Genomic DNA, 17,639 nt, shown 5'->3' with positions numbered 1-17,639 from the left:
TTAAGAGTGATTCTTATCCCATAAATTTGCAATACTACTAAGCTTTTACATTAACAAGTAGTTGTCTAGGACAATGTGTGCCCCCTTTTTGCATCAAAGTTAGAATTCATTTCTCGTAGTTTAAATTAAGTTAAGAGTATTGCTCCAAAATGAACCAAAACAAAAAGTTCAAGATGAACAAACCTTTTGCATTTCCATCGGTCACATTTTCATTCCAAATTTGACAGATTCTAACGACAATACATTAAGGTAATTGAAAAAAAAAAAAGCAGAACTGAATTTCGATTACGGGATTCTTCACTTACCTCAATCGTGTCAAAATCACTTGGGAAAAAAGTACTTCGCATTCCTCAATGGTGTCAAAATCACTTTAGGTAAAAAGGACCTTCAACTTGAGGGGAAAAAACAAAGAAAAAAGAAGAAAAGTCAAGGACTCTGTAGCAGGAAGGAAGAACAGCAGCAGCCATGACTGTTTCATCTTCTCTTTCTGTTGCCAAAAGTGGCAGCGTCCTCATCGTCGGTGCCACCGGTTTCATCGAGGCCATTGGAGAAGTTGGAACAGTTAAGGTAAATATTTATCAGTAAAAAATGTAACAAAAATATCTAATATTTTGTCTCTAAATTGCTGCAAAATTTATGTTGCAGAGGTTTTTGCCGTCGGAGTTTAGACATGAGGTGGACAGGGCTGATCCGGTGGAACCAGGGCTCACCATGTACTTGGAGAAACGCAAGGTTAGACGTTGGGTCGAGGAATCTGGGGTGCCCTAAACTTACTTTGCTGCAACTAGATTGCTTCTTGGCCCTAATTTGACAACACCCACCCTTCTGAGTTCTGCCACCATTAAAGCGGGCTATTTTTTTTTTCTTTTTTGGAGCACGTTAATATTTTTAGACTAAAAAGAGGAGGAGTTAAGCAAAATTATACAATAAACAGTTTAATTTGGTATTAAATTCGTTATCTACGAATATTAAATTCGTTATCTACGAGATTCGTAGATAACGAACATTGTGTGTGTGAATTTATTTTTATTTTTATTTTTATTTTTTTTCTGAACGAACGTTGTGTGTGTGAATTTGTAGCAAATATTTGATCCACCTAAATAGGAGAGATTCGTAGGACTCGCTGTTGCTAATATTCAAAGAAACGTATTATTTGATCCACCTTTATAAAGTAAACTGAAAAGGAAGAAATAATTTACTAGTAATAATAAAAGTCAACATGCAATTATTTTTACCATAAAGAGTTCAATAATTCTTGGAGCAAGCACTTTACAACCGCAATTAGACTGTGAACCATAGTTATTTATTTCACCACTAAAGTCTAGTGAAGTAGTTACTTTAGGAAAATAATATTAACTGTTGGTTAATTCTAATTGAAAAGAAAACTACTATAATCTCGTTTGGAAGCATTTTTAAAATAATTGAAAACGTTTTCGTATGTTTTAATAAAATACCAAATAACATACCTACGTATATTTTTCGTACTTTTGTAATTAATGGCCACAAGTACACGAGGCTGACAAGACATCAAACACATTCATTAGTTTTCCGAAAGAGAAAAAGAATCCAATGACTTTAAAATAATTGAACGAAGAGCCGTATAAAATAAAAATCTCATGTACAATTATTATGTAAAACAACAATAAGGATAACTTATCCGTCAACTTTTCGTATGTTTTAATAAAATGCCAAATAACTTTTTTTTGTACTTTTGTAATTAAGCCAACTAACATATTTTTCGTACTTTTGTAATTAATGGCCACAGGTACAGGTACAAGAGAGTGACAAAGTGGGTACAGAAACATTCAACACTATATGGATTGTGGGATCGCATAAAGTGGGCCCCACCTTTTTGGTGGGCTGGGCACGGCCCAACAGCAACAGATGAGTTTGGCGGCGACGAGAAAGATACCCACTACAGGTGCGCGGCTTCGAATAGTCAAAATTGCTCTTGTCGCACATCCATCCAATCACCACAAGGGCGCTTCTCCAGTGCACATGTCTATATGCACTTCCGCCTGTACCCTTTAGTATATCTAGGTGGGAAGGTTGAGGAGGATTCATAATGTTGTGTAATCCATTTCCCTGTGTTCTCGTCAAGTCATTCATCGGTCTGATTTTTGTTATTGTCATTCTGATACGCTAATGTGGTAGATGGCTTTCGACGTCTTTATCTTTGAGTGTCAGCTCACTTATTCACAGTTTGGAATGACTCACCTATGTGTGCTTGTGTTTTAAAATGGTTTATGTGTTTGCATCCCTCTACCTCTAATTCGGGCTTTAGAAGTGTGTTTCGGCAACAAAAGATTATGTCTTTGCAAGTTGTCATATATTTTCTAACATTATTTTTCGTTTCTCTAGTCAAATTTTGGGTCATTCCATTTGTTTATATGTATATGATGATAGTAATAGTTCATAACTTCATAGTTTAGATCTGTTACTGGCCGTTATATGATGTTTCTTCTGAATGGGTTAATCTTTTTAATTATGCTGTTTCTTCTGAATAATCTCCATGCTGCCGATTATATCTTTATGTATCTTTTCAGTGTCCTTCCAACCTAAAATATCTATTCTAATTAAGCTAGATCAGGAGTTTAAATACTTTGCTGAACATATGTTGGAGCAGCTGATTGCTTCAAGTATAATCATTTGTGTAATGTATGCAGGCCATCGTGGTTGGTTGACAAAAATAGAATCGCAACAAAAATCAAGAGTGCATCTGGAGGATATGATCCTAATGTGATTATATGGCAAAGCAACCCAACTAAAGCTTGTCCAAAATGCCAGCATACGATTGACAATAGTGATGTAAGATTTTTGTTTTTATTTTTTGATCCATATGTTTAAAGTTGAATGTTCATCAATGAAAAGCCATCAGTTAGAGAAGCTCTGTTGGAAATTATTTTAATGAAGTTTGTTTCAGGTTATCGGTTCATTTATTATTAACGAAAATTGAAGAACTTTGAAAATTAGGGTGTTTGCCATCTCTTTCCAGGTTGCTCAAGAGTGGCCAGGTTTACCCAAGGGTGTAAAATTTGATCCAACTGATCAAGAGATTATATGGCACTTAATTGCAAAATCTGGTGTAGGTGATCGAAAACCCCATCCTTTTATTGATGAGTTTATTCTAACTGTTGACGACGATGAAGGAATCTGTTGTTCCCATCCTAGGAAACTACCTAGTAAGTGCGAAACATTTGTTTTGTTTTAAAACTTTGACCCTTAATCTTTTATTAATTGATTTGAAATTAAATGTTAGGTGTTAAGCTAGATGGAAGTGCTTCCCACTTCTTTCATAGAGCAATTAAGGCTTACAATACTGGAACACGAAAGCGTCGAAAGATACATGATGGTGATGGTGATGTCCGCTGGCACAAGACTGGAAGGACTAAACCAGTGATCTTGGATGGGGTGCAAAGAGGGTGTAAGAAGATTATGGTTCTATACATGAGCACGATCAGAGGAGGAAAACCTGTGAAAACCAATTGGGTTATGCATCAATATCACCTAGGCATTGAGGAGGATGAGAAGGATGGAGAGTATGTTATATCTAAAATATATTACCAGCAGCAGGAAGCTAAGGAAGCTGATAAAACTGATCAAGATGTTCCTGAAAGTATTGATGCAGTGATCACCAAGGTAGATCCAGTCACTCCCAAGTCGGTTACTCCTGAACCTCCGCGCGCTGAACGAAAGCTTGGTGATTTTGATTCGGCATTGGATACTCCTGCTCCTTCCAGAGATCCCTTTCTTCAGGTATAGTTTGTTTTCTTAATTTGAATTTTTGTTTACTCACAAATTTCTACAAGCAGCACAAGAAGACATTTTTATTTCTTGTGACACGAACATATTCAACTTGAAAATTTTAAATTTATATTGCTTGCATTATATTCCTGGCCTAATGTATACTTTCTTGCACATTCTCTCCCTGTTGTTTTCCATTAATATGTGATATAATAATGTGGCATTAATGTGAATGATCCAGAGAGATACTGATATGGGCATTTTTTTATGGCTTCTGTATTCAATTGAAGTATCGTGTGGAGGATGGTGCTGAAGATGAGGATGAAGTTAATTTTGAGGTGGACCGTGCTTTAGATGAAATTCATCCAGAGGTGGACTGTGCTGAAGATGATGTTCGTCCTGAATCTGAAAAGCCTGACGATTATGACCAACACAAGGTAGAAAATCAAGCTGATGAAGTAATTAATAACACTGAAAACATTGCTCAGGAAGATCCAAAATGGTGGGACAGTGAGTCACAGAATCTTCTGGATTCGCAACAGCTTGTGGAAGGGTTGTCTCTGTGTGATGATCTTCTTCAGAGCCAATCTCCAACTAGGGGTGGACATGAAAATGGTGAACAAGCGCACATCAAACCCCCCCGTCTTGCTGATTATGCTAAACTAGGACCAGAGGATTTAAAGAAGGATCTAGAGGCTTGTCAAAATCTTGTCCTCGATCCTGCTAATATTTTGGAACTCGATACACCTCCAGATTTCCGACTTAGCCAGCTGGTAAATCTTCTTGTCTTGCTTCTTGTTGGTTTAGTCAATTCTTTTTGTTTTGTTTGCATTTTCCTTTATGCTAACGCTTTTCTGAATCGTGCATTGTAGGAATTCGGGTCACAGGAAAGTTTCCTTTCTTGGGGTGGCAAGGTGGCTGACTGAACATGGTTCGGGATTTGTAAGTGTTGGTCATGGTTTCACGGTGGTAAATATTTTGTGGCTACATTTTGATTAATCTTCACGTATCAAATCAGCTCGCGTGATATCCAACTTTTTGCTGAAAACAGAATGAACTGTGAGACCTGGTTGTAAAGTAGTGTTTGTGAACTGAAATTCTCTGATCATTTGTGTTCAAACCTCGACCGAACTTACTCTTTTTGCTCTCTGTTTATAATCAAGCTAAAATGCAGTTATTTATCTGGTTTGCGTTTGTATTTGGATTTTAAAGCTTAGCATCCGTATTATAACGAATTCAACTAGCCGAGAGACGTGTGGACCATCAAATTATTGGAAACTCGATGCTTTGTCAACGCCGAGGAAAACACTGATGAGTTTTTCACATGTAATCAAATGACAACAGGTTGGACCATGAAACCATTCATCAACTTTCAGGGCTGCGTAGGTCATGCAAGTTGTCTTTGAAAATTGCTTGAGAGACCACTGGGCCTAGCCTCGCTGTGAAATTAAGCACTATGAGGTAAAAGTGCTTGTTGATGAGCAGCATATGATATTGCTTGTGGGGAAGCCAGATTCAGACCTAACCTATAAAAGCAGCTTCTGCTGGTGCCCTTGTAGCATGTTGTAGGGCAAGTGACCTAGTTGGATAGTAGGGCACCCCTTTGTTGTATTAGCAAGACATGCCTAATGCTTCTCTCCCTTGGCAAATGCAATTGGTCTTCTTTTTATCTTTAGATGCCCTGATGGGGCTATATAAGGTAGACAAGGAGGACCACAGCACCATGGCTTTTTTGGGCTCGAGAAAAAGAACTGAACAATGAGCCTACGGATTATTCAACTCTGTGCAGGACGTCTTGTCTTTCTTAAAGACATGATACATCGCGAAACAGAGGCGGATACATACTTGGACCTAAGTGGTCTAGGGCCTCCCGGAGTTCATAAAATATACATGTGAAGGTCTTCCGATGACCCTCCAAATGTTTTGTACGGGCCCCCTTGTACCTACTAAGTATTTGATGAAATACTTGCTAAGTATATCTCGATAAGTTATATGAACAACACTCGAAGAATTCTCACGATATTACTCATCAAGTGTTCGATGAAATGTCTCAGTAAATAAACTGAATATTTTTTTTTCCGCGGTATGCGCTCTATTTCTATCTCAAAAACTTGGACCATTAATAGTGAGACCACCCAAGATTAGAAATTGGTGGATTAAAACATTAAGAACGATGCAAATGATTGTGATCAATTGACCTTAACGGCTAAGAACATATACATATATGCCATATGCTCTGCAGTTAGGGTTTTTAGAGAGAAGATTTAGCAACCTTGTTTTGTCGGCAGCCAGCACAATGTTGTATCCTAAATCCTACATTAATAACACATAAGCAACCACCTTGTAACATGAGGAGACACCATGGGCCATGACCCATCTTTTTTACAAGAATCCCTAAGAATTAGAGACAACCCCAACACAACAGGACTGGATTAAATATCATAATTAACATCCAAGCAAAGTACTTGTGCTCGTAGTTGGTCTGTTTTGTAAAGTGCTTATATGACCAGTTAGCACTTTTAAGTTTATTTATCGATGCTATAAGCGTTTTTTATGACTAAAAAGTGTTTTTAGTTATTTCAAACCGATGGAGCAGTTTGAAAGGAGCCAACAACCAATAATCGTAAAGCAAAAACCAGCTAATTGGCAAGTGCGTTTGGAGAATGTCCCATCATCATCTTACTTGGATGATGAAACTACACCTTATTCATTATACTTGAAATGTTGATGCCCATGATCAGCGGCAGATCGAGAATTCGAATTTTGGTGAGTCCTAGTGTTAAAGGACAAGGTTTTGAAATAAAAACAAAACTCGAGACGTGCAAAAGAGACTCTTACCAAAGATTCAAAAAGTTCTCGAAAATTTTTCACAAGTATATTTTTCAAACTTTAAATGTTTTTGGGACAACCTTTAGTTCTAACGGACATTCGGCCAGGTCCAAGATGTAACATTTGCACTTAGTATGCATAACATTATTGGATGAAATTGAGGAAGACAGGGGATGTGCCATGTGGGGACAACGCGTGGGCCCCATGTTTCATTAGAATAGAATCGTACGTTATATTGGTGGGGTTGAAGATTAGAGAGGCGCACGTGGGCACGATAAGGCTGCCGTTTTCAACCAACCAATTCGCGTCCGACTTTCTGTCGAGCGCGGCTTTGAGTTTTCTTACTCAATCACTACTACTGATTGAGTCATTTCATCCGAGTGAGCCTAACAGAGAAGAAAGCTCGAGAGCTCTCGGTCAACAAAATATTTTCTGAACACTAGAATCCCCCTTATGCGGTGGGAGACGAGTTAACTCGACGTTGTTATATGAACAAGTTTAAACGCTTGATAATACATAATTGAATTAGAATACCGTCACGGTCAAATTTTATATCGAGGTAAATTTCAAAGAGTAAAACAGAGAGGTGGCACTCTCCTGTGTGGCCGACAACAGAATATTAGATTGCATTATTCGGCTCCTGTACATCTGACTTTCTGACCCACCCTTCTCTCCTCTAAAACAAGAAACCAAAAATGAAAAAAAAATCAATCAGAAGTCCACGTGTCGGGTTGTTATTCACCGACTCTAGTGTTAGTGACAGGTGTCCGGATTTTACGTTGGGGTGCAGTGTATTATGGTACACTAGAGAGTATATGTGCTGATTTATGATTCCAAAAGTAGGACTGCCTGGACTTACTTTTAACCCTTCCCCTGCTCCTTGCTTCATAAGGAAAGAAGAGACAAAAGGGAATACTATTTGGGGTAGGCCCATCATAACCGTACACGTGGCACACGTGAACATGAGCTGGGATCCAATATTTTGGAAAGGGATCCTCCCTTCCTTCTAATCCATCAAATTCGGGGATCCAGATTATTGAAATTTAATCAAACGGTTACAAACAAGGACCCATTTTAAAAAGTATAATAACTTTAACCGTTTGATCAAATTTCAATGATCCGAATATCCAGACCCGAATCCCCAAACTTAATGAATTAAGAAGAAGAGATTCGAAGATGATCCCTTCCCAGTAATTCAACTAGCCCACAAAGAGAGGGGAGAGACTCGAGAGAGCTTTAGTTTTGAGTTTGGGTTTTTGACCCAAACGTCGAAAAAGCAGTTTCCTCACAAGGCCATGTTTGGATGCTGGCTAAAAATAATAGCTTATTTGAAGACAAGGTGGGAATTGCATTTTTTAGGAGATGCTGGTGCTTTTTATTTTATTTTTTTTTGAGGGAAGGAGATGCTGGTGCTTGTTTGGTTGAAGACAAGCAGATCATAACAAGAGCTTATAATATTATAGTGATTAGTGATGGGCCAATTGCATTTGTTTCTTTAGTTAATCATTGGCCTTGCAAAACAACCATATAAAATGGGAATTATGACAAGGGATTAAGGCTTAATCGATTATTTTTAAGGGTATGCTATCCACACACCTCCTTTTACTTCTCACACACTCCTTGTTAATTTCTGTCATTTGATCTTCTTCAATTTCTCTAATCCGACGGCCGAAAATAAGAATGGTGTGTAATAAGTAAAAATGGGTGTGTGGATATCACACCCCTATTTTTAAGGTACATTTTTTGTCATCAAGTGGTCTTAGCTAACTTGGTCAATCTTTATCATTAAGGCTTTGTTGTTGTTGTAAGTGTTCTTAGCTGACTTGGTCAAAGCATTAATCATGAATTTTGATGCTTATATCGAATGTCTCAAACACTTTTTGGACATGCAATCCAAAAAGGCAGAAATAATCTACTACACTGAAATAAACATTAAAATTAACGAATTGAATCCTCAATTAATAATTGGCCAAAGATTAATGGCCTTGTATGAATGATTATTACATCCAATGTGGATGCTAAATTATGATCCATTTCATACATCGTTCCTTCCCTTGAATTTCAGTTTTAACAACACTCTGAGAACTCACAAGACATTTCTGCTTCTTAACAGCTCCAGTTTCATTAGGTCATAATTGGCCTTTTAATCAACAGAATAGGAAACATAACAAAGCCATTGGAAAAGGAAGCAAAACTTTGAGAACTCCACATCACTTCTTTGGAGCTGAAATTGGATAAAGAAAATAAGAAAATCAAGGTTGTAGTTGCTCCAAAGAGATCTTTTTTATCGTGTCCAACTAGTGATATGACATATGTAATTGGAGCATAACCTTTTATGGAATCCTTTAGTAATTGAAACCCCTTTTCCTTTTTCAATGTTTAATTATACTTGGAACTCCCTCCCAAATTGTAAAACATAGTGGTTTTGTAAAGTGAGAAGAAGATCAATGCATAAGAACTTCTGAGGAAGAACAATGCAATATCAAAGTTTATATATTTAGGCTATTCCGATGTACATATATATCTAAGCCCCACAAGGCTAAACCCCATACAAAATTTTCTTCAAATCTCCTAAAAACATCCGCTGGCTATTTACAACTCCACCAACAAGATCAAAGATCTTGATACGACAAGAAAAAGGAGGAAAATTAGGAAGAAAAACCAAAATCCTCCTTTCTCGTCATGTCATATTTTCAATCATGCCAGCAGAGGAGCATGACCACACACCTCCTGATGATGTAAAGCCTGGCTCTTTGCTCTCGCAGGACCCCTCCGAGTCCTTTGCTTGACGACGAAGACAACCTTCTCTTGCTGCCTGCCATGCTGCCAGAGCTGCCCATCTTCATATTTCAGAGAATTAGGGTTTTCTTTCTTTCTGTCTGTTGACTGCAGTGAGTGAGCGAGTGAGTTGCTTCTGCAGGTAATGAGCTTTGAGAGATTGTGTGAGTTGGGTTTGAAAGTGCAGAGGCCAAAGGGGGTTCTTATAGAGTGAGGAGGACCGGATGAGGAGAAATGTGGGTGTGGTCCTTGATCACATTGGTCTTAAAAAAGAGCCGGAGGATGGGGCAGTGCTCCCCAAACCCACCCGACAAACACCCTTCAAGTGGGCCCCACCACCCTCCCTCCCTCACTTTGGAATCCCTTGCCTTATCCTACTACCCTACCTCAGCAAACACATTACACAAAATGATAAAAACAATCCAAGCAAGCACTCTTATCTCTCACTCACATCACATGTAATATTATTGCTGTGCTACATTGATCTGAATTGGACTATACATCATTTATATGCGCGAGGTAGGCATTGCCCACCAGCATAATGGGTCGGCAACTACTCACCATAAGGTTGTAAGTTTTTTGGTTTTTTGTGAGTTGCCCTTCAATTTTGTAAATGATGAGGTGCGGGACACACCAACTTAAGAAAAATATCTGACTCTTTTACACACATGAAGTCATTCTTTATTTTACACGAACTGACACATACACGTGTACAAAAAAGTTTCATTAATTATGTGCTTTTAACAAGTTACTTCTCTATATATGTGAGCTTGAATGAAACAAGTAAGGAGTCAAACAATGTCCTCAACGAATTCTCCCCTATGTTTTTAGTGGATTTCTTTGTTGTTTTCTTTTTATCTTTGTGTTGGATCCACCTAAACATGCAGTAGGAGGGGATAAGTTGAATCCTACATAAGAATCCACGTATATTAATCAACTAACCTTTTGTTAGCATGCATGATTAGTGACTTCATCATATTTTTAGGCTTATAGTTTATAACAGAAGCATATATGTAGGGACAAGACAACGGCTTTGATAGCAATGTTAAACTTTCCCTTGACCATGCTCCGGTGATTATTGCATACTTTAGGTCACCGCTGAGACACTCCCTCCCAACCCCCCCCCCCCCAACACAGAAGTGGGGTTTAATTTTCTCAAAACACGGTACATTTTTTCCTGCTTGGATTTTTCTTTAGAAATATTAATTCAAGGGTAGAAGTTGAATTTGCTGAGTCATGATATTTATATATGCAGAGTAGGGCAACATGGACGATGAGAGAGTAAGATTTACATGAGAAATTCTTGGGTAGGGCTCCGTGCCACGCCCACTCGCCTGTCCAAGTCGCACACAAAGTGAGTCTGCATTCGATGCCACCAAGATGAGCTCGTGCAAAACTCGATTTCAAGGCCTCTTTATCAGGCGGATGACTTGACACGATCTACCACTATACTGAAGAACTTCTCGATTTGCAGAGCCTTGCACTTTAAGCAGATGAAATTGTTTTTTGGGTGGACAATGTGACAGACATAGTTGTCTCTCTGTACTAAATGAGACAGTAGGAATATATGAAAAGGGCAACCAAATATTATGGTGATTACGAAAGCCTGCTTGGACGGCATTTGGGATTCTGCTGTGCGATTAACGGAGTGAAATATCAAAAGCCATGACCAAAGATTCCGCTATTCTAAACTAATAGATATTATGCTGCTGATTAACTAGCTTTTAATTATAAATATATTATTTTGCACCAGAAGCAAAGTAAAGCAACCCACTTGCTTCGTCTCGTGCTCCTCCCATTTCTCTGAGGAGACCAACTTCCAATAACCCTCAATTCTAATAAGCAAATTGTACATCCATTATTCTATTCTGTATTTGAGCAATTTCAAGCTGTCGATATCGAATCAGGCAATGGCAATCTCCAGTTGTTTCTTCGTTTCTTCCATCCTTATTCCATGCTTACGTACATAGAGTCATGCGCATGTTAGATATGTACTATCTCATATACAGTACGTTCAACAAAGAGGTCAACGTATAAGTCTCATTTTTTTGTTAAAAACTACAGTACACTCTAGATGATTAATAAAGATACTAAAGACGATAAAAAATAGTTTTGTTCTACCTTCTTTTTTTCAACTTTTTTCCTAGCTAGTTTTCGATGTCACAATTCATATACTCAGTCACTCAGACACACGATTTGCGCATGCAGACAGACATTTTCAGTTGCAGAGGCATATACGTATGTATGATACTTGGTAGAGACTCTACGTACGTAGAGTATTAAGATACAAAACTTTGGGAACTCAAATAATACCCCCATATTAGAGCTAGAAAATGGTGCTGATTAAATTAATTTCTAAGTGTCGCATTTATAGCTTTGAAGCTGGCGTCTTATGTTATGTTTGTTGTTCCAAATGCACTAATAAACAACAAGGTCAGTGTTGCACGTGAACTTCTCGTGATTTACAATGCCATTGCCTGTGATGGACTCAACATATATACTTTTTTCAATCTTTTATCTGATCTAAGTCTGGAGTCTTATATGTAATTGTTTACACACACACACACACACACACAAACACATAAATATATAATATATCTGTTCTTGATGATTGTATTTTAAGCAACTTGAATTCCTTAATTCCAGCATTCAAGTTCTGATGTGCATCCATACCACTTTCCCTGCAAATTCAAAGGGAAAATACTAATGGAGCTAATTAGCTAGCATTAGCCTTATGCCTTGTATGCATGGAATTAACATGCATGTGAAAAACATCTGTGTTTTCTGTGGAATGTACGGAATCGAGCGGCAAACTACAGTTGTAGTCTTACATGCAGATATCGGATTTTGGGTTTTGGCAGGGTTTGCTTAGAAGGAAGCTAATTTTCTTGAAGGATTAATTAGCCACGTTCTTGACTTACCCGTCGATTACAGCCTTTAAGTGCAGTACTAACAGTGTTTTTCCTAATTAATCAATTATTATGTTTCGCACTTTGCATGCTCGTTGACTACGTAGCCAGCATGGCAGTTGGCAGCATGGCATATATATATCAGACCCAGCCAGCGTGGCAGCATGGTATGATCATGAGCAGTGCTGGTTTATGATAAATATATGATATAATTACGTACTTTATCAACATTGAACGAAATGGGGTCCAAAGAGGATGATCTGAATGTTTAGATCTGATTATTCATCATAGCCTGAATGTTTAAATCCAATTATTCATCATATAGTATGGACCACAATCGCTTTTGTTGGATTTGCTTACTTGAATGCTATAGTTTATTTGAGAAAGAAAAACTTACAAACGACCTTAGGAGAATTACAAAATCATATACAAAATTAGACAAATTGTATCTACAGTTTGTCAAAGCGTCGGCGACAAATTTTGCTTCTCGGTAAACATATTGAATTTCTCAAATATTATTTGAAAGCTCTCAAAAGGGAACAAATATTTGTCATGAACGAGTAAAATCTACACGAAGGTTGGTTGATGATGACCTTCAAGCAAATCAATAATCAATTTAGAATACAAAGATTAAATAACCCAAGACAATTAGCCCACAATCCTCAATTAATCTCATAAATCACTTAGAATTCGTGAACTCTTCAACATTATTCTTCTTATAAAGTTGTACAATCTTAATTACATTAATATATAAGATTTCTTAGGAATCGCAACTTAGGAGCCCAAGGTGCAAACGGGCCAGCTGGGTTTGGGTCACCAGGTTTTGCTGTCGGTGGAAGGGTGAGATGGGTTTGCTTAAACTCTATTCCCGTTGTCGAGTTCATTCGCTAAACTCACTGCGTTACAGATTCATACACTCTCCACTTGTGACACACTGCTTTAGTCAACTGGCGTAACCTACACATATTTTTCTCCCTTTTCTGTGTTCTAGTAGAAAGGCTGGGAATGCTTGCTTGCAGTTGAAGTCATGGAGGACTCTGCAAATGCACAAAGAAAGTCCTTGCAAGTGTGCTCATAAATAACACAAACCACTGTTCAAGGTATAAATATGTCTCGATTAGATTCCAGGTAATTCACAAACTCGAATCAATCCTCTATGGCGATCCACCTGCTCCACCAGAGACGCTTCCCATGGCTGTTAATCTCATCCATGCTCTCACTCAACGTCTTTACCATCTTCCTCTGCAGCCAAAGAGCTGAAGCCAGAGCATTCCTTCCTGGTGCACTTGCCTTCTTCTTACTCTTAGGCTCCATTTCCTGCACATTATACACAAATGAACTCCCGAAAAGAATGCAACTTTAATGATTTCCGAACGGGTGGTGATTTTCACACTCCTCTATTCTCATTCTGCACTCCTCGTGTTTATGCATGTCGATTCTCCTTTGATTTGTTCAAACTCAAAGGCTAGAAACAAAGGGAGGAGTGCAGAGGAGACAATGGGAGTGCAAAAATCATTTCATTTTCCATATTTCAAGTTCAAGTACAAACTCTAAGGTCCAGGAGCTGAGCTTCTGTGAAAACACCGTTCTGCGCGGTTCCTGATCGCGCCAATAGCCGAAGAATCCATTTGGCAGCCTCCCCATAACCTAGTTATGTATACCTAATGCAACCTCAGGTCCTGCATCACGGACTGAGCCAACAGTCCTTCCTTGTCAAAGTAGGGATATGCAGGTAAGGCTGTTTTCGCACTGCTTCTTTGTCTCGCTTTGTACCTCAGGTTGAAGTGGACTTGTGTGTATATGGGCTGGGGGAGAAGAGATATTTGGTTGGGCTGGATAAAAACATGGGCCTCCAAAATCCATGATTGCCAACTAAAAAACCCAACTTAATTTTTTTCACTTACTTGATTGCTTGGGTGTGTCATACTTCATTTCAACTTGAGTCTCACTTAGAGAGTTAAGATTCATGGCAACTTGGGGAGGGGAGATTTTTGTTTTTCTTTAATTTTAGAAAATATTAAACCCATTTTTTATATTATTTTGGATCCCATCCAGATTCAAATTGTGGGGATCCTTACATCCTAACCGTTTATCGTACATCGTGCTGTCAGAAATTATTTTAAATTTTTTATTTAAAATTAAATATAAATAGTACTTAATGAAAACTTATTGCACGATGTACGATGAACAACTATGATAAGAGGATCCCTATGATCCCTACAAAGAGGATCCTCATCTATAAGTGAGTTCTAATCATGCCAGGTTAAATATTTGATGTCACAGTCTGTCCCGGAGATGTGTATTATTTTATCCTTAATGGTGTGAAATGACGGAAATACCCATGGACGTTAAATTGTGTGATGTGGTCTAAGCGTTGTGTATGGATCACTATTTTCAAATCCTAATTGTTTTGGACCAATTATGATTAGGTATATTGTGTATTTTTGGTTGTTGCCTAATTCTAGACCACACATACACATCCACATCACCTTCTCTCTCTCACTCACGTACCCTCCCTCTCGGTTCACTCTCTCTCTCTTCCCTCTCATCCGTACGGACCACCTTGAAATTGAGCCAAATCTTCATAGATCGAGGAAGAAAATGGTATTATTGTGTTCGTGAGGACCCTACAAGTTCAAAGGTACCCATTTCAGGTAATAACTTGTTCGATATCACATTGAAAACTCAAGCTCCGAGTTGAGCACTATTCTTGAACTTTTAAATGGTTGTGTTTTAGGATAATCCAAGCTTATAGCGAGCTTAGTGAGGTCCCAAGGAAGCTCGGAGTGCTTCGTTTGAAGGTTTTGGACGTCGGGATCACAAGGTTCGAAGTTGGCCGGTTTTGGTGAAATTGTCCCGACGAGTTTTCGAAGGATTTGGAAGTTTTAAAAGGTATAGCCTTCTTCCTTTCGAAGTTTGTGAAGTTTTGGTGAAAATTTCATGGAAAATGGTGTAGAAACGAGTGAGAAATCGTCGATTACAGGGTTGCCCAGTTTTCCGACGTCTGGACGAAGAAGATGATGCGCGTGGGGGGTGCGTGGCACCGTGGCCTCCCCGGCGCGTGAGGGCGCGTGGGCCCTAGGAAAATTATTTTAAAAATATCTCAACGTCCGCGACATCGAGTAGATTACTGTGGTATATTCATATACCCAAATTGAGCAATGTATGAGAAGTTATTAGCTAGTTTTACCTGTGTGCTTTAAAATAACGTTTTTATAGTTAGTTCACATATAGGTTAGACTTATCCCGAGGACGAGCGTATCCACGGGCGACTTGGGGGCTACGAACCGTCGACATACCAGTGAGTGGGCTTTTGTTTTCAGTATATAATTATATACTTGATATATTTCTCATAAATGTGTTTTAAATGAAAGTATGCTTTGAAATAATATGCCAAATGCCTTTATTTTTCTGAATATGCATTTCATGGTTGCACATATATATAATTGTGGTGTTGTGGAGGCACTTGTAAGTTCAGGTAAGTTATGTTTGGTATATGTGAACTACGAACGGCTTGATCATTGTTTTGGGTACGTAAGCAGCCTAACGAAATGTTAGGTGCAGCCATACAATATATGACATGAAATAAATGAGATATAAGTTTATTTGAAGAATTGAGTAGCGTGATGAACATGTTTGGTTGGATATATGAGATGTGACTGAGAAACGATGAGCTCATAAACCTGCACCTCGGGTGATTGCGATTTAGCCAGAGAGAGTTGGCAGAGGCCTGTAAATTATGTCACCTCCCGCACCATATGCTCACATTGGATCCAATTAGGTGCACAGTCTTGTCGTACATACCACTATAGGTGGTTCCAACTCGTAGGTGACTAATGTATTATCGCACAACTAGTATTGAGAAAGTAGAATTGAGCATAACCGTATCTCACCCAACCTTGTCGTACATACCCTTTTTAGTGGTTCCGACCTATGTGCAGTTTATTGCCGTATAGGTCATAGTAGTGACTCCGGCTAGATTGAGTTTGAGCTATGAATTCAGCCATACATACTACTCAGGAGTTCCGGCTAACATGTCATACTTCTATGAAATCATTATTACCTGGATTGTTACTTATTATATTTTGGCATGGCATACATATACAAATGATTATGTGAAGCATGAATTGAATGGTTATGATTTCAGATATATATATATATATATATATATATGTGTGTGTGTGTGTGTATATGCTTACATCTTGATTCTGGAAAAATTATACATGTTTTACAGCGAGGGGTTAGATATGTTGATAAATGAAATGATTTTGTAAAACATTTGTTTTCGCCCACTCACGTTTTCTGTTTTGCGCCCCTCCAGGTTTTAAGTAAGATTGCTGTTGGTGGGTAGACGACGTCGGCAGTTCTGACTTATCCATATAATAGTAGGACATTCCTAGTACTATATAACTAGTACTTGTCCTACTGGACTGCACCTAGACTTTATACTCTGACTAGGAGTGTTACTGTTATACTTAACTCATACCACTTTCTGTTTAGAAGTGCACACTAGTAATATGGTTTTTAATTATTCGTATGTTTGCTATATTTATCGCTTCCGTACTGTGCACATAAAATAGAACAAGGTGAGATCGTAAAGTTTCAAGTGACATGGCAATAAAAAGTCCTTTAAAAAAAAATCGTCATGTATTAGTAATTGCATGATATTCCAAGAATGAGGATAATACTCATAGGGGTGTGCTATCTACACACCCTATTTTACTTCTCACACATCCCTTGATAATTTATGTCCATTGATCTTTTTTAATTCATCCGATCCGACGGCTGAAAATTAAAAAGATGTGTGAGAAGTAAAATGAGGTGTGTGGATATCACACCCCTACTCATAACTTGCATAGCATTTTAAGCAGTCCTCTTCCGCTGGGGAATCGGTTGTAGCACTCACTTCACATTGTATTTCAACGATTTAACTGTTCATCTTTTAAGTTTTCCCTTAAAGATAATATCTACAAAAAAAAAAAATCACTCAAATCTGAATCCATTTAAATTTTGGATTAAAAGGTAATTGTATTATTGTTTCTTTGAAAAATCATATTCGTTTATTTTCTTCACTACACGTGGATGTTTTCATGGTTCTGAATTTATCTAATTTTTGCAGGAATGATATATGAACGATGTGCTAAAATATAGATTGTTTGAATCGTTGAAAAAAGTTACGGAATCAGAAAACCACAAGGTGTCCCTCAAATGAAATTATTTCAGGAACCCTCACCGAAGAGGCTGTCTTTCTAATAAGTAAACATGCTTTTATTGTGGTTCATCTTTTTTTTAGTACAATGAACAATAGGCAACATGGAAAAAAAAAATTAGTATGATGCTACAATAAGCGTTACAATATAAGTAAACGACTAGTTTATA

At 38.0% G+C, this 17,639-nt stretch overlaps 3 protein-coding genes across 3 annotated transcripts; 2 read left to right on the top strand and 1 right to left on the bottom strand.

Annotated features, from left to right (window-relative positions):
• Positions 1-89: 89 nt before the first annotated feature.
• Positions 90-936, top strand: LOC126607466 (leucoanthocyanidin reductase-like). Its single transcript, XM_050275047.1, has 2 exons — positions 90-567; positions 646-936. Exons 1-2 carry the CDS (start codon positions 466-468, stop codon positions 766-768), a joined length of 225 nt encoding a protein of 74 aa, XP_050131004.1. The 5' UTR covers positions 90-465; the 3' UTR covers positions 769-936.
• A 1,677-nt stretch (positions 937-2,613) lies between these two features.
• On the top strand, positions 2,614-4,925 carry LOC126607465 (SUPPRESSOR OF GAMMA RESPONSE 1-like; the record flags this gene model as incomplete). The annotated part of the gene is made up of 5 exons (XM_050275046.1): positions 2,614-2,808; positions 2,996-3,182; positions 3,260-3,756; positions 4,035-4,517; positions 4,617-4,925. Coding segments are annotated over 5 exons (1,416 nt in total), but the record flags the coding sequence as incomplete, so codon positions are not given.
• A 4,081-nt stretch (positions 4,926-9,006) lies between these two features.
• LOC126606518 (small polypeptide DEVIL 4-like) lies at positions 9,007-9,572 on the bottom strand. Its single transcript, XM_050273905.1, has one exon. It carries the CDS (start codon positions 9,417-9,419, stop codon positions 9,267-9,269), a length of 153 nt encoding a protein of 50 aa, XP_050129862.1. The 5' UTR covers positions 9,420-9,572; the 3' UTR covers positions 9,007-9,266.
• Positions 9,573-17,639: the final 8,067 nt, after the last annotated feature.

Source organism: Malus sylvestris, chromosome 16 (genome assembly GCF_916048215.2).
Source record: "Malus sylvestris chromosome 16, drMalSylv7.2, whole genome shotgun sequence".
Lineage (NCBI taxonomy): Eukaryota > Viridiplantae > Streptophyta > Magnoliopsida > Rosales > Rosaceae > Malus > Malus sylvestris.
The sequence above is the reverse complement of the archived record's forward strand: the minus strand, read 5'-3'. Positions and strand labels throughout refer to the sequence as shown.

What these genes read in the sequence shown, in the direction of transcription:
- LOC126607466 (XM_050275047.1), top strand. Translation starts at nt 466, where the DNA reads ATGACTGTTTCATCTTCTCTTTCTGTTGCCAAAAGTGGCAGCGTCCTC. An exon ending in GAGAAGTTGGAACAGTTAAG is followed by an intron (nt 568 to 645) that starts GTAAATATTTAT and finishes TTTATGTTGCAG; the next exon opens with AGGTTTTTGCCGTCGGAGTT.
- LOC126606518 (XM_050273905.1), bottom strand. Translation starts at nt 9,419, where the DNA reads ATGAAGATGGGCAGCTCTGGCAGCATGGCAGGCAGCAAGAGAAGGTTG.